Consider the following 16,583-nt stretch of genomic DNA (forward strand, 5'->3'; position numbering starts at 1 on the left):
CTTTAGAAATATTTGGCAATTGTGATCTGTTTCTGAATCTTGGATTTTCCATGCATGCATACTACTTGTCATCGAAATAAGTCCATCAATTGTATGGTTCCATATTGGTTCTTTCATTATTATCCTTTTCTTTTTTCACCAACAGTTCACATAAATATGGCCATCGATCTGATGTGATTTTGTTTAGTGCAGGTTCATCCCTGTCACTGTTATATCACAGTTCATTCTCTAAATATTTGAGTTTATTTACATACATATAAACATTCAATACTGTTTCACTTTGAATTTTATGACATTTATTCATATTCTTTATCTATGCATTAAAAGGTTATTCTGCACTAGTGCACAATTACATGTATTATTATCACCTTTACACTAATATATTTATATACACACATTTATACACGCCTATATACATATATACATTTTTATTTTTATTTTTATTTTCACATTTTGTTATTTTCACCTCTATATGTATATATATATTTTTTTTACATATTTATACTTTTCATCAAATCACGTTTTAACACACAGACATGTTCACCCTTTTTTTCCCCTTTTTTCCTTTCCCAGTTATTTTCACCAACCAACAACTGGGTGTGGAATGCATGTGTGGAGAATCTATGATGATAGCCTTATCAGCTGTCATGGTTTTACCTCTGATTTCACTGTGGTGTGCTTATACATGAACAGTATATATTTGTTTGTCATTCAGAACATAAGCTAGCTATGAGTAAGCGCTGTTTGTAGCGTGAAACGCGTTAGCTATTTTATTCAAAAATCCTTTTTTGTTCCCTTTTTGCTGTGACGTTTTGTTCAATTAAGTTTTGCACTTGCATTTTGAAGAAATAAAGGCATCTAATTTTTACACAATCCGGTGTGCGGCTATCCAGAGTTTCGTTCTGTTTCTACACATTTGGCTTATGCAATCAGCCTGCACCTGGAACCCCATTTGGAGAGCTAGCAGCCTGTCAGTGGTTTTGATTTGGAGCGGTGAAATCTTTGTTTGTTTAAATGATTTCTGCTTGTTAATTAGTTGCTAGAGATTACTGTACAGTAATACTGATTGCTAGAGGTTACAGCACATCATCTTCTCACTGCAGGGAAGCATGATTATACATATGAATGGCACCTTTATTTACATATCAGTGCAGATGGCCACAGCTCTTTGCTTGATAATGCCACTGCTATTTACATATGAATGCCAGTTATTTACATGTAAACACAGGGTCTGCAGGTGAGTCATCTGTACACAATAACAGGGCTAAAACTTCAAGGAACAAGGAAATTTAAACTGGGATAGTTGGCAAGTATGAGGCAGCTGCTTTGGGCCCCACAACAATGACAGGGCCCAGGGCAGCTGCCCCTTTTGCCCTGCCTTAAAGACGGCCCTGAATGTCCCACTCCATGTTCAAACCGAACGGGGAGTGGGATCGGAGCATATAAATCCAATAACACCTCTAGTCCTAGCATCCCCTCTCCACGGGGGTACATATTTGTCAATCGCCAAAAATTGTGTTCCCCTTGGATCACTATTATGGCATTCTCTGTAGTGTTTAGGGACACTGTGTTGGGAATCCTTGCTTTTAATTAAAGCTATGTGTTCGCCTACTTTAATTGAGAATATACCAACAAACTGTTTTGTTTGGGATACTGATTATTTCTGTTTTTGCACACAAAGCAATATATTTTTATGTGGTAAATGCCTTATAGACACATCTAATGCACATTTTTTTGAGAATAAATTGTTTATTAGCACCACTTTGGGGTTTATTTATTTCAAGTATAGATACACCTCTAGCAAAAGTAGAGTAGGTTGCGTATGAGCAAACTGCCCCCATGTTTTTTTTTTTTTAAACTAGAACCTTGCCACCATCTAGGTGGGTCTCCTGAAGGAAGACAATATGTGGCTTGGTATGTTTGAGGTATTGGAATATTGAGGCCCTCCTAAGTTTGTGATTCAGGCCTCGAACATTCCAAGACACTATCTTAACTTTCTCCGCCATAGTTCCCAAGTATATCTATGCAGTCCCTCCCAAGTGTCATTAACTCAGCCGTGTCCCCTGTACATATAAAACTCCCTGAAAATACAGTATGAACACATAATACAAGTCATTGAGCTGTGAATTTTAGAACTCCCACCCCTGCTATTATACTAGAACCAAACCTGAGAAAAACATGCTGGTATGCAGCTAAGTCTCTGAACAAAACAAAACATTTGCAGTGAAATCCCACGGTGGCGATCGAAAGATCGGGAGTTCCTTTGCTGAGTCTGCATATCTTCCATATGCTCCGTGTTCCATAGATAAGAAGCATTAAAAACATCGAAAACAACTTGAGGTGGCAACACCATAGCGTAAAAGGGGGTGTCCCCCTCCATCAGTATTGTGAAGATGTGATTCAATCATAGCAAGTAAGTATCTGTAGCACTAAAACTAAAACTTCCCTATGACAAAGTTCCAGGAGTAGCTTTCATCTTGCACCTGTCACCCAGTCCATTCCTTCCCGCTCCTCACCTCTCAGATCCATATATGGAAAGGGATGTGCTGGTTCTCCGGCCGTCCCTCACTTTTTTGCCCAGTGAACTATATGCAGAACCAGGAGACAAGTTAGGTGGTGGTGCTAGGGATCACACTTATTTGAGTCAATTGCTCGGGCATAGCTGGTGTAACTGTGAAACAGTGAAACAGAGAAATATAACCTCCTTTCTCAGCCACCATGGCTTGGAGGGTATGTAGGCAGTTCACAGCTCTCTATCCAACCATTCGCATGCTTCCATCGGATTTTCAAAGAATTTTGCCGACCCTTTGTATTGAACCCGCAGCTTACTTGGGTACAGCATGCTATATTTTATCTTTTTCTCTCTCAGGCATTTACGCACATCATTAAAGGAGCATCACATTTGCTGGGTTGCAGTTGAAAAATCTGGAAACAGCATCACTCTGGCGTTCTCGTGCTTTAACTCCTGGTGCTTCTTGGATTGGGTCAGAATCATGTCCCGATTACGATAATTTAAAACCTGACCAGGAAAGGCCTAGGGAAGGCTCCTGGGGATCTATTTCACATTGGGACCCTGTGGGCTCTTTCCCCCACATATGTAGGGGGCAAGTCTTGCAGTGATTGAAGCTGCTTAAACAGGAGTTAAGAAAACTGTGTGGGCCTGTCCCCCTCCGCAAATGAGCTCCTTGTGTATGCGAGGTGTCCTCCACCTCAGAGACTCTCGTCTCTACCGAGGCAAGGCGGCCTCTTATTTTATCCAGGTCATGTCATATTAGGGTGCATTCATCACGCAAAGGGACCTAACCTCGGTGGAAGCGGCACATATAGGAATTCAATCAATCTCAGATCACTCTCCAATCTCACTAAAATGAACCTACTGACCCTCCCACCCAGACAACAAACATGGAGACTTAATGTGTCTCTGCTGACAGACCCAACCGTACTGCCCTCAATTAGCAAAGCTTTGAAAGAATTTTTTGACCACAACTCAATACCAGAAGCTGATCCGCTCATGGTATGGGAAGCCCGTAAGTGTACAGTTAGACGAAAACTGATCAGATGGGGCTCTAAACGCAAAAAAGAGAGAGAAAACAACATCAGTAAGCTAGCAACACAAATAAACACCTTAGAATCACACCACAAGCAATCGCTTTCAGTGCAGTTAGCCAAAAAATGACTTGAATCTAGAAAAGAACTCAACACATTCTTGACTTCAAAACCAAACGTATGCTTTTCTTTAGGAAGAAGTTATATTACGAGTCAGGTAACAAGCCGGGCAAATTCTTAGCCAGGGCGTTGAAGGACCACACATGCTCAAACAACATAGCAGGCATAAAGAAAAAGAACGGCGACTTAGACATGACCACAGAAGCGATAGCGGCACACTTCCACGAGTTCTACACTAAGCTATATAACCTCCCACCACAACACAAACCACAGGGCTTGGAAGGTGATAGGACATGTATCATCCAAGTCTATTTGACCAAAAGCGGACTACCGAGACTACAGGACCTAGACTCATCTTTATTAGAAATGCTGGTGACCCAGCTAGAAATCAGACAGGTTATCAAATTATTGAAGTCTGGGAAAAGTCCAGGCCCAGACGGCTTCTCCACCACTTATTACAAAATCTTTCTAAACATTCTTACTGAACCATTCACTGCTGCCTTGAACTCCATGTCTACACCTAGGGAAATAATACCAGATTTCCTTTCCGCCCACATTGCAGTGATTCCTAAAGCTGGCAAGGACCCTGCAGACTGCGCTTGCTATCATCCCATTTCTTTACTAAATTTAGATGCCAAACTCTTCGCTAAAATTATGGCACTCTGCCTGGAACCCCTTCTTCTGGATCTCATTGATCTGGAACAGGTGGGCTTTGCACAGGGCAGGAAAGCGAAAGACAATGTCACCAAAGCCCTGCTTCTCATTCATGTGACACAGGATAGGGACATCGAGGGCCTTCTCCTCTCCATGGATGCGGAGAAGGCCTTCGATAGGGTGGCTTGGGATTTCATGATGGTGGTATGCAGTCATGTGGGCTTAGGTCCTTGCATGCTATCATGGATTTCTGCTCCATACCACAATCCCACGGCAAAATTGAAAATTAACGGCACCTTATCTGAGAAAGTGAACATAAAAAATGCCACCCGGCAAGGATGCCCTTTGTCCCCCTTGCTATTAATCTTGACCTTAGAGACTTCATTAGAATGATAAAACTTAATGCAGCAATTACACGATTCACAGTACGGGATAGGGAGTTCAAGCTGGCAGCGTATGCAGACGGCCTTCTGTTTTTCTTAACAAACTCAACAATTAGCATCCCCAACTTACTAAAATAATTTGTTCACTACGGCTATATTTCAAAAAAAAAATATTAACTACACAAAGTCTGAAGCATTGAATATTTCCCTTCCAGACAATTTACTAACACTGACTAAATCCAATTCAATCTTTAGACGGGACACCAGAGCAATGAAATATCTGGGAACTTGGTTAACCCCACAAATTCAGACCATCTATGAATACAATTTTCCACAACTACAAAAAGCTGTACAGAAGACATCACAAAATGGCAGAAGAGAAACTTTTCATGGTTTGGGCGGGCAGCTATAGTCAAAATGGTAATCTTACCCAAATTCTTATACCTAATTAGAACCTTACCCATTAAAATACCATTGCATTTCTTTAGAACACTCAACTCAGTCCTACTAAAGTTCCTTTGGAACCAGCAAAAACCCAGAATAAAACTGGATAGGTTGACCAACTCTAAAGGTGCAGGTGGGATAGGGTTACCGCACTTCAAGCAATACTACTATGCCTCCCATTTATCAAGAATAATTGACTGGCATTGCCAGGGTCAAGCGAAGGATTGGATAGCACTGGAGGAATCCCTATACGCAGCTCCTCTGAAATTCTCCCCATGGACCCCAGAAACCCAGAAACCCATTAATAACCATACTCACCCCATCACAGGCAACACCCTAGAGATCATAAGCTACATAGCCAACCACAAAAATATTACCTCCCCTCTTAGCCCCCTGACACACCATTGATGGACAATCCTGCTGCCCCCCCAGGTGTAAACAACACAATATTTCAACCCTTCCAACACGACACCCCACTTCTAGCAGGCGATTGCTACACTGGAGGCAAATTCAAAGAATTATCTGCATTAAAAGCTGATAGCAACTTACCACAATTGCGCTGGTGGTCATACTTTCAACTAAGAAGCTACCTGACTAAACTAAAACACACACAAGACTTCTATAGACCCCTAACTGACTTGGAGTTGGTGTGCCATGGAGGCTTTCCACTTGCTATATGCACCTCGATAGCTTACTCATGGCCAGAAACACAGAAGCGGACGGACACAGGAGGAGATGGTCGGAGGAGCTGCAGGAGGAGATCACAGACAAACAAGTTATGCTTGCATTCTAGCACACAAAAGCACTATGAGTTCGAAAATACAGGAACTAGTCTACAAGCTGCTAACACATTGTATAACACACCTGACAAACTCCACAGATGGGATCCCCAAAAATCAGCATTATGTTGCAGATGCCAAGCAAGCACATGACTCCACATTTGGTGGCAATGCCCCCTAATTATCCCATATTGGAACAATGTCAAAAAATGAATCCAGAAAATAACAGAAGCCACACTGAGTTTAAATGCAGTTTGTTGCCTGCTACATATCACTCACTTAACTCTCAAAAAATACACAAATTCATTATCCAAACACCTCCTTACTGTGGCTAAAATATTGATCCCACTGCACTGGAGATCTACACGGGTCCGTCTCACATTGGCTAAACAAAGTCAGAGATATATGTGAGATGGAGGACACTCTGGCACAAGACAACGGCAGAACAGAAAGATTCCTAAAAACTTGGAAACCTTGGTTTGCATTCTGTTACTCTCAGGACCATGAAGACACCAAATCCATATGTTATTCCTGAAGGTTAACACTTTCATAAATGTATGTAAGTACTTCCTTTATAACCCCTCGATGATATAATAGCAAGCATTGTTCGAACCTTATCCACTTCCCCTCCCCATCGTACCCACCTCTTCTCTCCTAAAGGAGTACCAATTGCAGTATATGACGAGGAACTACACTGGTTTATGGTCAAACTTGCAGACATACTTATACTATTTTTTTCTTTGTGTACACTGACCGATGCCTGAGGCAAATCAATAATCTCGAGATATACCACTAGAAAATCTAGCAAACTCTGCCTGGTTTCAGCCTTATTCACCGAATACTATATATAAATCTAAAGTAATACCTAATCATATAATTTTGTTATATTGATGTTATGCTAACACTATGCAGTTGTATCTGCGACTTGCGTATTGTGCATGTTATCTTTTTTTTTCTTTTCATCTTTCAATAAAAACAAATGTTTAAAAAAAATGATAAAAAAAGCAAAGGAACTGTTTAAAAAAAAGATTTAAAAAAGCAAAAAAAATAATAATCAAAGAAAAAAAGCACCCCTGCCCCCCCCCCCCCCTGCTCTTGCGCAAAGGTGAACGCAAGCGTCAGTCTAGCGTCATATGTAAACAGCAATTGCACCATGCATGTAAGGTATCAATGCGAAAGTCAGATCGAGGGCAGTACTTTTAGCAGTAGACCACCTCTGTAAATCTGTGGTAACCTGTAAAGGCTTTTAAAGGCTTTTAAAAATGTATGTAGTTTATCACCGATGCACATTTGTGCGCAATTTTAAAGCATGTTGTGTTTGGTATCCATGTACTCGGCCTAAGTTCATCTTTTTTTATTTTGTCAAACATTTGGGCAATATAGTGTGCTTTAGTGCATTTAGTGCAAATGAAAAAAAAGTGTTTTTTTTTTTAAAAATGCGTTTGCAAAATCGCTGCACAATTACTCTGTGGGAAAAAAAATGAAACACCCACCATTTTAATCCGTAGGGCCTTTGCTTTAAAAAAATATATAATGTTTGGGGGTTCAAAGTACCGTAATTTTCCTGCAAAAAAAAATATTTATTAATGTAAACAAAAAGTTTCAGAAAGGGCTTTGTCTTCAAGTGGTTAGAAGAGTGAGTGATGTGTGACATAAGCTTCTAAATGTTGTGCAAAGTAGGCACCCCAAGCTATTTGCTGAGAGGCATGTTAAGTCCATGGAATATTTTATATTTTTCCACAAGTTGCAGGAAAATTACAAACTTTTCTTTTTTTTTATCTTCATAGAGCTGCGTCATAGCTGCAAAGAATGTATCCACTATGTTAATGTCTGGGTCTTTCTGTTCCCATAAACTGTGGGCCCATGCCTGGGGTTTATTGGACAATAGGGAAATGATGAACCCAACTTTAACAGTCTCAGTGGAAAAAGTCTGGGGCTGCAAGGCCAGAAACAGTAAGTAGGCACTTTTGAAGGACCTGAACTTTTATCGATCACCAGAGAATCGCTCAGGAGTTGGTCCTCGTGGTTCTTAGGTCATTGCTGTGGAGCTTGTGGAAGATGGACCTGAGCCTGCAGAAGTAGATGGCACTGTCAAGTGTTGCACCTGACCCTCCAGCTGGAGGTAACCTTCCTGTAGTCTTTGGACTGCTTGAGTCAGAGTAGTGGCCTGTTGGCACAAAGTCTCTATTGGGGACACACCTCTGCCAGCTTCAGACATGGTTGGATTATACTGTCACATCTCGGGTGCGAGGCCGGATTGCTGAGAGGGCGCCCCTTGCGGCTAAGTGCAACGTACCCCTGGCAGTGATACAGGCAGTACGGTGGCCAAAGGAGCACGGGTTGCCGGTACTGCTGCTGGGCAAGCTGGTAAGCAGAGGGCAGCTGGGGTGCGCTGGGTGAGCTGTGATGGAACAGCAGGATAAACAAGGGGCAGAGTCAATAGCCAGGCCAGAGGTCATACACAGCGGCATCAGTCTGAGATGGGTAAGCAACAAGCCATGTCATACACAGCGGGCAGGAGATAGTAGAGTAGTCAGCCAAGCTGGGGTCAAATACGATGAGACAGACAGGAGCACAGATCAGGACATCAAGCCAGAGATTCAGGATAACGGATATAACAAGCCGGGTCGGTATTGGGAAGTCCAGGAATCAAGATACACAGGAAGCTGTAATCCAGCAACCTGCCTGTGTCAGTGGCAGGTTTAAATAGGTCAGAGGGCGCCAACAATTGTCCTACATGCGCACGGGGATTCGCCTGGCGCCACCATGACAGTTACTGGCAGGATCACCCATCCTACGGCCATCTTCCTGACACAGCCTCTCTGCAGTTGCTAATAAACTGGAACATACTCAATGTTCCAGGTTGCCAATAATCATGTGATTTAGGCTGCCTTCCTCGGAGGAGACTTTTGTTATATTTAATGCAAGAAAGTATATGTTTTATTTTATTATTCAAATAACAAATTAGATTTTTTAATTCTAACCTCTTTGCTATTAATCTAGTTTATTGTGTGAGTTTTATTAATTGATTAGCTTCAAGCCTAGGCAAGATTAAATTTTTAAATGAATTATAGGAGTGTTTGCAAATATTTATTACATTATATACCGGACCATATATAGAGCATCTCCAAGTTCCTCATTTGCAGTTTTACTTTGTTGAGTTGTTGATTTGGCACAGGAAATATTGACATTCTGAGGTTTGAGTCAGCTCAAATATTATTCCGCTTCAGTAAACAGTTCATGTGATTGTTCCTACATTCCAGCAACTTTTTCTTTCTATCTACCATGGATGATCCGGAGAATACTGTATCCTTGAAGGATTTTATTACATCCTTGTCCCTTTCTTCATTACCAAGGATATTACAGATCACCTCTGGGGTCTATCTGCAGAGTGAGTATAATACAGAAATATAGAGGCTTAGCAAATGATATGATAAGTATTAAGATAGACACTGGTTTAGAGCTAGTGATCCCTTTTTATGTTATGATTTGAATTGCCTGTGTACATTTACTGGGGATGTCAACTGATAGTATAGCACTTCTACATTTCTTTAGAACAGGGTTAGGCAACCTAGGCCCTGTTTCAGAACTACAAGTCCCATCATGCCTCTGGAATTAATTGTAACCAGCCTTGCAATGCCTCATGGGAAATGTAATTCCACAACAGCTGGAAGGCCGCAGGTTGCCTAAGAGCCGGTTCACACTGCGGGCGATGCGAGGCGACACGACTCGCCTCGCCGCAATCTGTCAAGTCGCCCCCGTTCTGTACAATGGAACCGTTCTGAGAGGAGCGACTCGAGTCGCTCCGACTCAGAAAAAAGGTTCCTGTACTACTTCTGGGCGACCTCGGGGCGACTTGCATTGACTTCTATACAGAAGTCATTTGCAAATCGCCGCTGAGGTCGCGGCAGGTCGCGGCGAGGCAAGTCGGTGTCGCCTCGCCTCGCCTGCAGTGTGAACCGGCCCTAACCCTGCTTTAAAATATGCAATCCTCAATACAACCTAAATTCTTTCCTTGATCTCATCAGCCTCTTTCAACAATCACCCTCTCATTATCGTAAATATATATGCTCCCAACGTCCACCAGAGATCTTTTTATAAGTCCATATTCTAAAAGAGATCCAAGAAATGCTATTTACAGTTGTGTACATAGTGGTAGTGTAAGTCTCAGTCCAAACCAGGGCGACTTGTCAGATGACTTAGCCGCCTGAGAAGTCGCGATCCATGCAGTGCAATGGAACCGTTCTAATCTTAGAAAAAGGTTCCTGTACTACTTGGGGGCGACTTCAGAGCAGCTTGCATAGATTAGATTAGATTATTATTATAGAAGTGGTTTGTAAGCCGCGCTGAAGTCTCGCCAGTGTAAACCAAGCCTAGATGGAGCCTAGATGGTACATTTGGTATTGGTACAACTCCAATTTTTCAATACAGAGCTTTTTGAACAAGTAAAAACAAAAAATATTTAACTAAACCCTTAAATTGTAAATTGATCTCTAATTCCTGAACCTAAAAATCTCTTACCCTAAACAAACTTCTAAACTTAAGTTGGCCATATACTGTACTAGACAAATTTCATTTGACTATTGTATGGCCACCTAATATTAGGAATTTGTTTAGGTTAAGTTATAGGTAGGGTCAAGGATAAGGGATTATTGCTTTTGCTTTAAAAACATTTGTTTGTTTTTTATTGTTAAGCTGGTCATACATTATACAATTTTCTTGTTCAATTTCCTTTAGATTTACCTTCCACTACGTAGTAGAAGGGCTAGCCTGATTGCATACAAGTTACCAGTGTTTAGGTTTAACCTCATATTATATGAGTTTGGTAAAAGTTGTACAAGAAAATTGTATAATGTATGGCCAGCCTTAGTGTGGTCAAACCAATGTAAATTTTTGACAAAAGTGATGAAAAAATGAAAAGGCGCAGGATGGAATTTTTTTCTTGAACGAACAAAGTCCTAACAGTGAATGTGGTCTTAGCCTGGGATGTTAAAAGCAAACATTTTCTGAAGTACTTTTTGAGTGTCATTTGTCAAGTCATCAAATGTACTGAAGAGAATTTTCATACAAAACTTGTACTAATATTTGTATAAATGTTCATTTGATAATCTACTAGTGTATATAACCATTTTAGGCCCTAAAAGCAAACTAACATGTCTCATATACTCACTTGTTTCAGGAATAGCTACACCAGATCCTTTCATATCTGCTGACAACTTTAACAAAACCCTTGATCTATATGTCTAGTCACTACACAGTTTACTGAAAGTTATGTGCTTTATAAGATTAACCACTTGCCTACAGGGCACTTATACCCCCTTCCTACCAAAGCCATTTTTCAGCTGCTGTTGCACTTTGAATGACAATTGCATCGTCATGCTACACTGTACCCAGATTACATTTTTATCCTTTTCTTCACACGAATAGAGCTTTCTGTTGGTGGTATTTAATCACTGCTGTGTTTTTTATTTTTTACAAAAAAAATAAAAAATATTAGAAAAAAAAAATTTTTTTACTTTGTTTCTGTCAGTAAATTTTGTAATTAAGTATTATTTCTCCTTTACTGATGTGCGCTGATGAGGTGCCACTGATAGGCACTGATTAGGTGGAACTTATGGGCACTGATTAGGTGGCACTGATGTGGAGGCACTAATATGATGCACTTATGGGCACTGATAGGTGGCACTGATGAGCACTGATAGGGGGAACTGATGGGCACTAATAGGCAACACTGGTGGGCACTGATAGGCGGCACGGATAGGCAGTACTGATGGGCATTGATGGGTGGCGCTGATGGGCGACACTGATGGGTATTGATGGACAGCATTGATGGGCAGCACTGATAGGCAGGACTGATAGCCAGCACGGACTGGCATCACTAATGGGCACTGATTGGTGGCACTTGTGGGCAGTGGTGGGCACCGATTTCTGGCACTGGTGGGCACTCATCGCTGGCACGGATTTGTGGCACTGGTGTCGCTATTGTAATCAGGGCACTGATGATCAGTGCCCTGATTACATGTGTAGATGTTTCCTGTGAGGAGATGCTGCCGATTGGCTCTCCTCGCCACACACTCTGCCAGTGTGAGGCGAGGAGCGACAATTACTGGCATCTCCGTGTTTACATGTGGCTGGCTGTGATTGGACACAGCCGATCATATGGTTAAAGAGCCGCGGATGAGGCTCTTTACAGAGATCGGGGTTGCGCCATGTCCTAGCAACATGGCGTGGCTGTAATCAGCGTGCTGTGCACACCCGCGGGCACGCAAGGGCAGCTGTTCTGGGACGGCGTCATATGACGGCATCCCAGAATGAGACCCGCACCGCCCTGCCGTCATTTGATGGTGGGTGGGCGGCAACTAGTTTAATATAAGCTTTTTCAAAGAAAAAGTCAACAGTACACTATTCATCAAGTCCATGTAATATAAACAGCTGTAATATGAACTCTTCTAATTGCATTCCATAATTAGGAAGTTTCATTTATTTAATTCATTCAACTTTATCGCCATACACAACAGGGCTAATATAGGGGTTGATTTACTAAAGGTAAATAGACTGTAAATAGACTGTGCACTTTGAAACTGCAGTTTCACTCTGCAATTGATCCAGTAAATGAGGTAAAGCTCTGTTGACATCCAACATCCATTCACGTGCAAGTAAAAATACATTTTTTTTCCATGCAGGTGATTGAGTATTCTTTGTAAGGTGAAGTGTAATGCCGTGTACATATTGGAAATTCGGCCAGCAAAAGCTTTTGGTCGGAAAATGCGACTGTGTGTATGTTCCATCGGACTTTTGCTGGCCAAATTCCCACCAGCAAAAGATTGGGAGCAGGTTCTCTATTTTTTTGGTTGGAAAAAGTTTCTATCCAAAAATGAATTTGTGCGTCGCTGTCACTGGGACCCGTGTGTGTCCCAGCAGACAGCGTGGCAGGGCAGGAAATGGCGTAGACTCCCACGGGAGTCTATGCCCGGAAGTGGGTGAAAATACCTGTGTTTGACAAGTATCTCCACCCCCCTCCCCCCTGAAAGGTGTCAATTGTGACACCGGAGGGGGGGAGGGATCCGATCAGCGGAGGTTCCACTTTAGGGTGGAATCCCGCTTTAATATAGGCTTATCTGTAGGCACAAGATAAAAAGTGGAGTTTACTATTGCTTTAATAACACTTTAATTATAGGTATCGAGAAAAAATATGGGGGAGCGGGGAGAGGCGATCTTTGTCAAATGCGTTCCAGTGAGAGATTGTAAAGACAAATTATGTTGTCTAGCATGACTAATTACTATTTTCCATGATAGCCTGTGTGCAGTAAAGCTGGGTACACACAGGCCGAATGTAAGAAGACAACGGCTGGTTAAAAAAAAATGTTAGACATTCGGCCCATGTAGATGTCAGTCTGTCCAAGGACGTGCATGCTGGAAAACCAGCATCTGACAACTCCCGATCAGCACTCTCAGACAATGGCAGAAAGCGCTGATCAGTGTTCTGGCATGGGGACGTCTCCTTGTCAGAGCAGTGGGGGAGATCAGTGGGGGAGATCGCTGAACTAACCTCGTATTGGAGCTGACAGTTTTTTTTTCGTTCAACCAGCGGGGTTGAACAAAAAAAAAAAAAATGATAGTGTGTACCCGTCTTTACTTAATTGACATGACTTTTTGACAGCACATCCAAGCAAAAACGGTAAGAACAAGCTACAGTCCTTTCATGTCTATGGTCACCTTGTACTGTATGTTTTGAAAGTCTAGCACAGCACTTGCAAAAAATAAGGGCAAGCCCAAAATTGAAAGTTTAAATTCCTGTGTTAATATATGTAAACATTTTATCAAAATTTTTCAATAACAAAAAATTGCAAAAAACACATGGGGCCCCATCTGCCCCACTACAAATTGTCCACCCTCATGAGACTTTTTCTCTCAAGGAGGTATGGCACTCCCTGACAGTTTTAAATATTACCTGGCTGCCCAATTGATCACTGCCAACTGGTGGCTATGCCCGGATATTACCAATATGGCAACAGTTTTAGAGGCAGCAGTACTGTCTTCCCTGGAAGCCCTATAGTTTCTTCTCTAAAGAGGAGCCAAAGCCCCTTATCCACTGACGCCTTCCATGTTCACCACTCTTAAGGATTGAAGAGTGAGCTCCAGTTTATAATCCCGCTCTCTACAACAGTTATCTCCGAATACCCTTCTCTGGCGATATCCCATCCGACCTCATTTTTACTCCCTCCCAGACCCCCAAGCCTGGACTAAATATAACATTAAATTGTTATCACATCTGATTGAACAGGGCAATCTGATATACTTTCCTATTTTCTGTACAAAATGTAACAACCCTGACACTTTTTTGTTTCGATATTGACAGTTATCTCATGCCTTCCATAGCCAATTCTCCCATGCCACAGTGTCTATTTCTATGTCAGCTCTTGAGGAAGTGATCAGGTTTGATTGTTCGGCTAAATCAATGTCTGTTTTATATAATCACCTGTGTATGGCCATCCTGATTGATGTGGACTCTATATGGTGTAGGTGGTTAATAGACATCCCAGATCTAAATGGAGATGTTTGGTCGGAAATTTGGGATTTCCTATTTAAACATTTTGTTTCACTAAGAGACAGGCTCATCCAATTCAAGATAGCACACAGCGCTTACTTCACTGCCTATAGCAGGGATATGCAATTAGCGGACCTCCAGCTGTTGCAGAACTACAAGTCTCATGAGGCATTGTAAGATTCTGACAGGCCCAAGCATGACACCCAGAGGCAGAGGCATGATGGGACTTGTAGTTTTACAACAGCTGGAGGTCCGCTAATTCCATATCCCTGCCATATAGAGTTCACAAAATATCTTCGTCCTTTCCTCTAAATTGCTGGCACTGTAACCACCTGTTTTGGTCCTGCCCAGACATTGCTCAATACTGGACTTAATACTTATTACTACCGTCTCTGGCATCGTGTTTGCACCTTCTCTGCAGATCTGTATGCTAGGCCTGGTTGAAGATTTAGCTCCAACAGTAGCATGTTACTGGGTCTCCTATTATTCTAAGACTCCTCTTGCACCTGTTTCTTACAGCTCTCTCCCCGTAGCTGCCATTTAGTGGCTCCCTCCTGAGCATTGACATTTTCCAGGAAAGATGCCTGATGTCACATACCGTGGGGAAGATGAGAGGCTTCCTTTGTGGTTCTGGTTCAAACACACTTGAATGTGGGAGCAGAAGTGTACGGCTCAGGGTAGCATAGGTTTTGGAGTCCTGGATGGCTAGTAATGGTCAGCCAAGAATATTTGCAGAGAAGGTGACCAATGCAGCAGAAAGACATCCCACAATCAACTGTGGTAGGCAACCTTTGCACTGGTAGTGTGGGAGTGCAGGGTAGGGCCCAGAGGGAAGACCTGGTAGACAGTGTAGCCAGGACCTGGTATCGGTAGGTAAATAGATGTTGACTGTAAGCTAAAGTCATAATGATTGGAAGAGGAGACGTGGTCACAAGCCTGTCCAGGGTCATACACAGGTAGGCATTAAGTAGCAGAGTCAGGGTGCTGTTACTGATCCCTAACCTGGATAACAGGTTACTCTATGATTGCTGCCTGCCCTGACCCTTGCTTGGATAACTGAATCTGGTTCTGCCTGCCTCTAGCCAGTCCTAATCACTGCATGCTTGGCATTCTGTATTGTGAGGCTATCTAGCACAGTGTAAACCCTCCCTTATGTCCCAACTTAAGTCCTGGGCATCCCAATAAAAGATAGTATAGAAACCTTAAGGGAATGGTGGCTCCATTAAGTGAAACTGCACATTAATCATGCTATTTTTGCAGAAAAGAATGCGAATCAGTGAACCTTACAATACATATACAAGCAGATACAGGGGCGTACCAAGAGGTTGGCCAGACTGGCACCCACCAGGAGCGCAGTCCGAGGTGGAGGGGCACATATTGGCAGTGTTCTAATGCTCTTTTAACTTGTTTTCACACACACAGCCCGCAATCACTTCACCTCACATGCTTCAGATACATGTCTCCCATCCTTGCAGCCTGTTTCACATACACAGCAGAACAAAGCTGTCTCCTCCCCCTTCTCATTCAGCTCTGTATACACACACAAGAGGAGGGGGGGCAGGAACACGTGCTGACTTCAGGTCTGTGCAAACTTTTCTATGCTTTATAGATAGATGGGGAGGAGGGGGAGAGAGTGGCTGGGATTGGGAAGGAGGAAACTAAATCGATTTACAGCCTGTTCATACGGTGCAGACTGGGATAGAACAACAGGTCCCTGCATGTTCTGCACCTCCATGGCAACCTGTGATAGGACTACAGGTCCCAGCATGTTGTGCACCTCCATTGCAGCCTGTGATAGGACTAAAAGTTTCAGCATGCCTTGCTCCTCTATTGCAACCTGTGATAGAGCTACAGGTCCCAGCATGAATGCACTGCACTTTCATTATAGCCTAGGTTCCACTGTGACTGGGCTAGAACTACAAGTCCCAGCATGCTGTGCACCTCTCTTGCAGCCTGTGATAGAACTAAAAGTTCCACTATACTCTGCAGGATCATTGCAGCCTGTGATAGGTCTAGAAGCTCCAGCATGCATGGCTCCTCTATTGCAGCTTGTGATAGAACTACAGGTCCAAGCATGAATGCTCTGCACTTTCAGTGTAGTATAGGTTA

At 42.5% G+C, this 16,583-nt stretch overlaps 1 protein-coding gene across 2 annotated transcripts in view; it reads left to right on the forward strand.

The window, feature by feature from the left end:
* The first annotated feature begins 9,109 nt into the window (after positions 1-9,109).
* The window catches only part of THEMIS2 (thymocyte selection associated family member 2), a 169,416-nt gene continuing 161,942 nt past the window's right edge, over positions 9,110-16,583 (forward strand). For both annotated transcript variants that reach the window (XM_077480939.1, XM_077480940.1), the window contains exon 1: positions 9,110-9,317. In XM_077480939.1, the coding sequence (XP_077337065.1) occupies positions 9,212-9,317 (106 nt within the window). In that variant the 5' untranslated portion in view covers positions 9,110-9,211. The remainder of the gene's footprint in view (positions 9,318-16,583) is intronic.

The sequence above is a fragment of the Lithobates pipiens genome, unplaced genomic scaffold (genome assembly GCF_037356315.1).
Source record: "Lithobates pipiens isolate NorthernLeopardFrog02 unplaced genomic scaffold, aLitPip1_a1.2 Scaffold_16, whole genome shotgun sequence".
In the NCBI taxonomy this organism is placed as follows: Eukaryota; Metazoa; Chordata; class Amphibia; order Anura; family Ranidae; genus Lithobates; species Lithobates pipiens.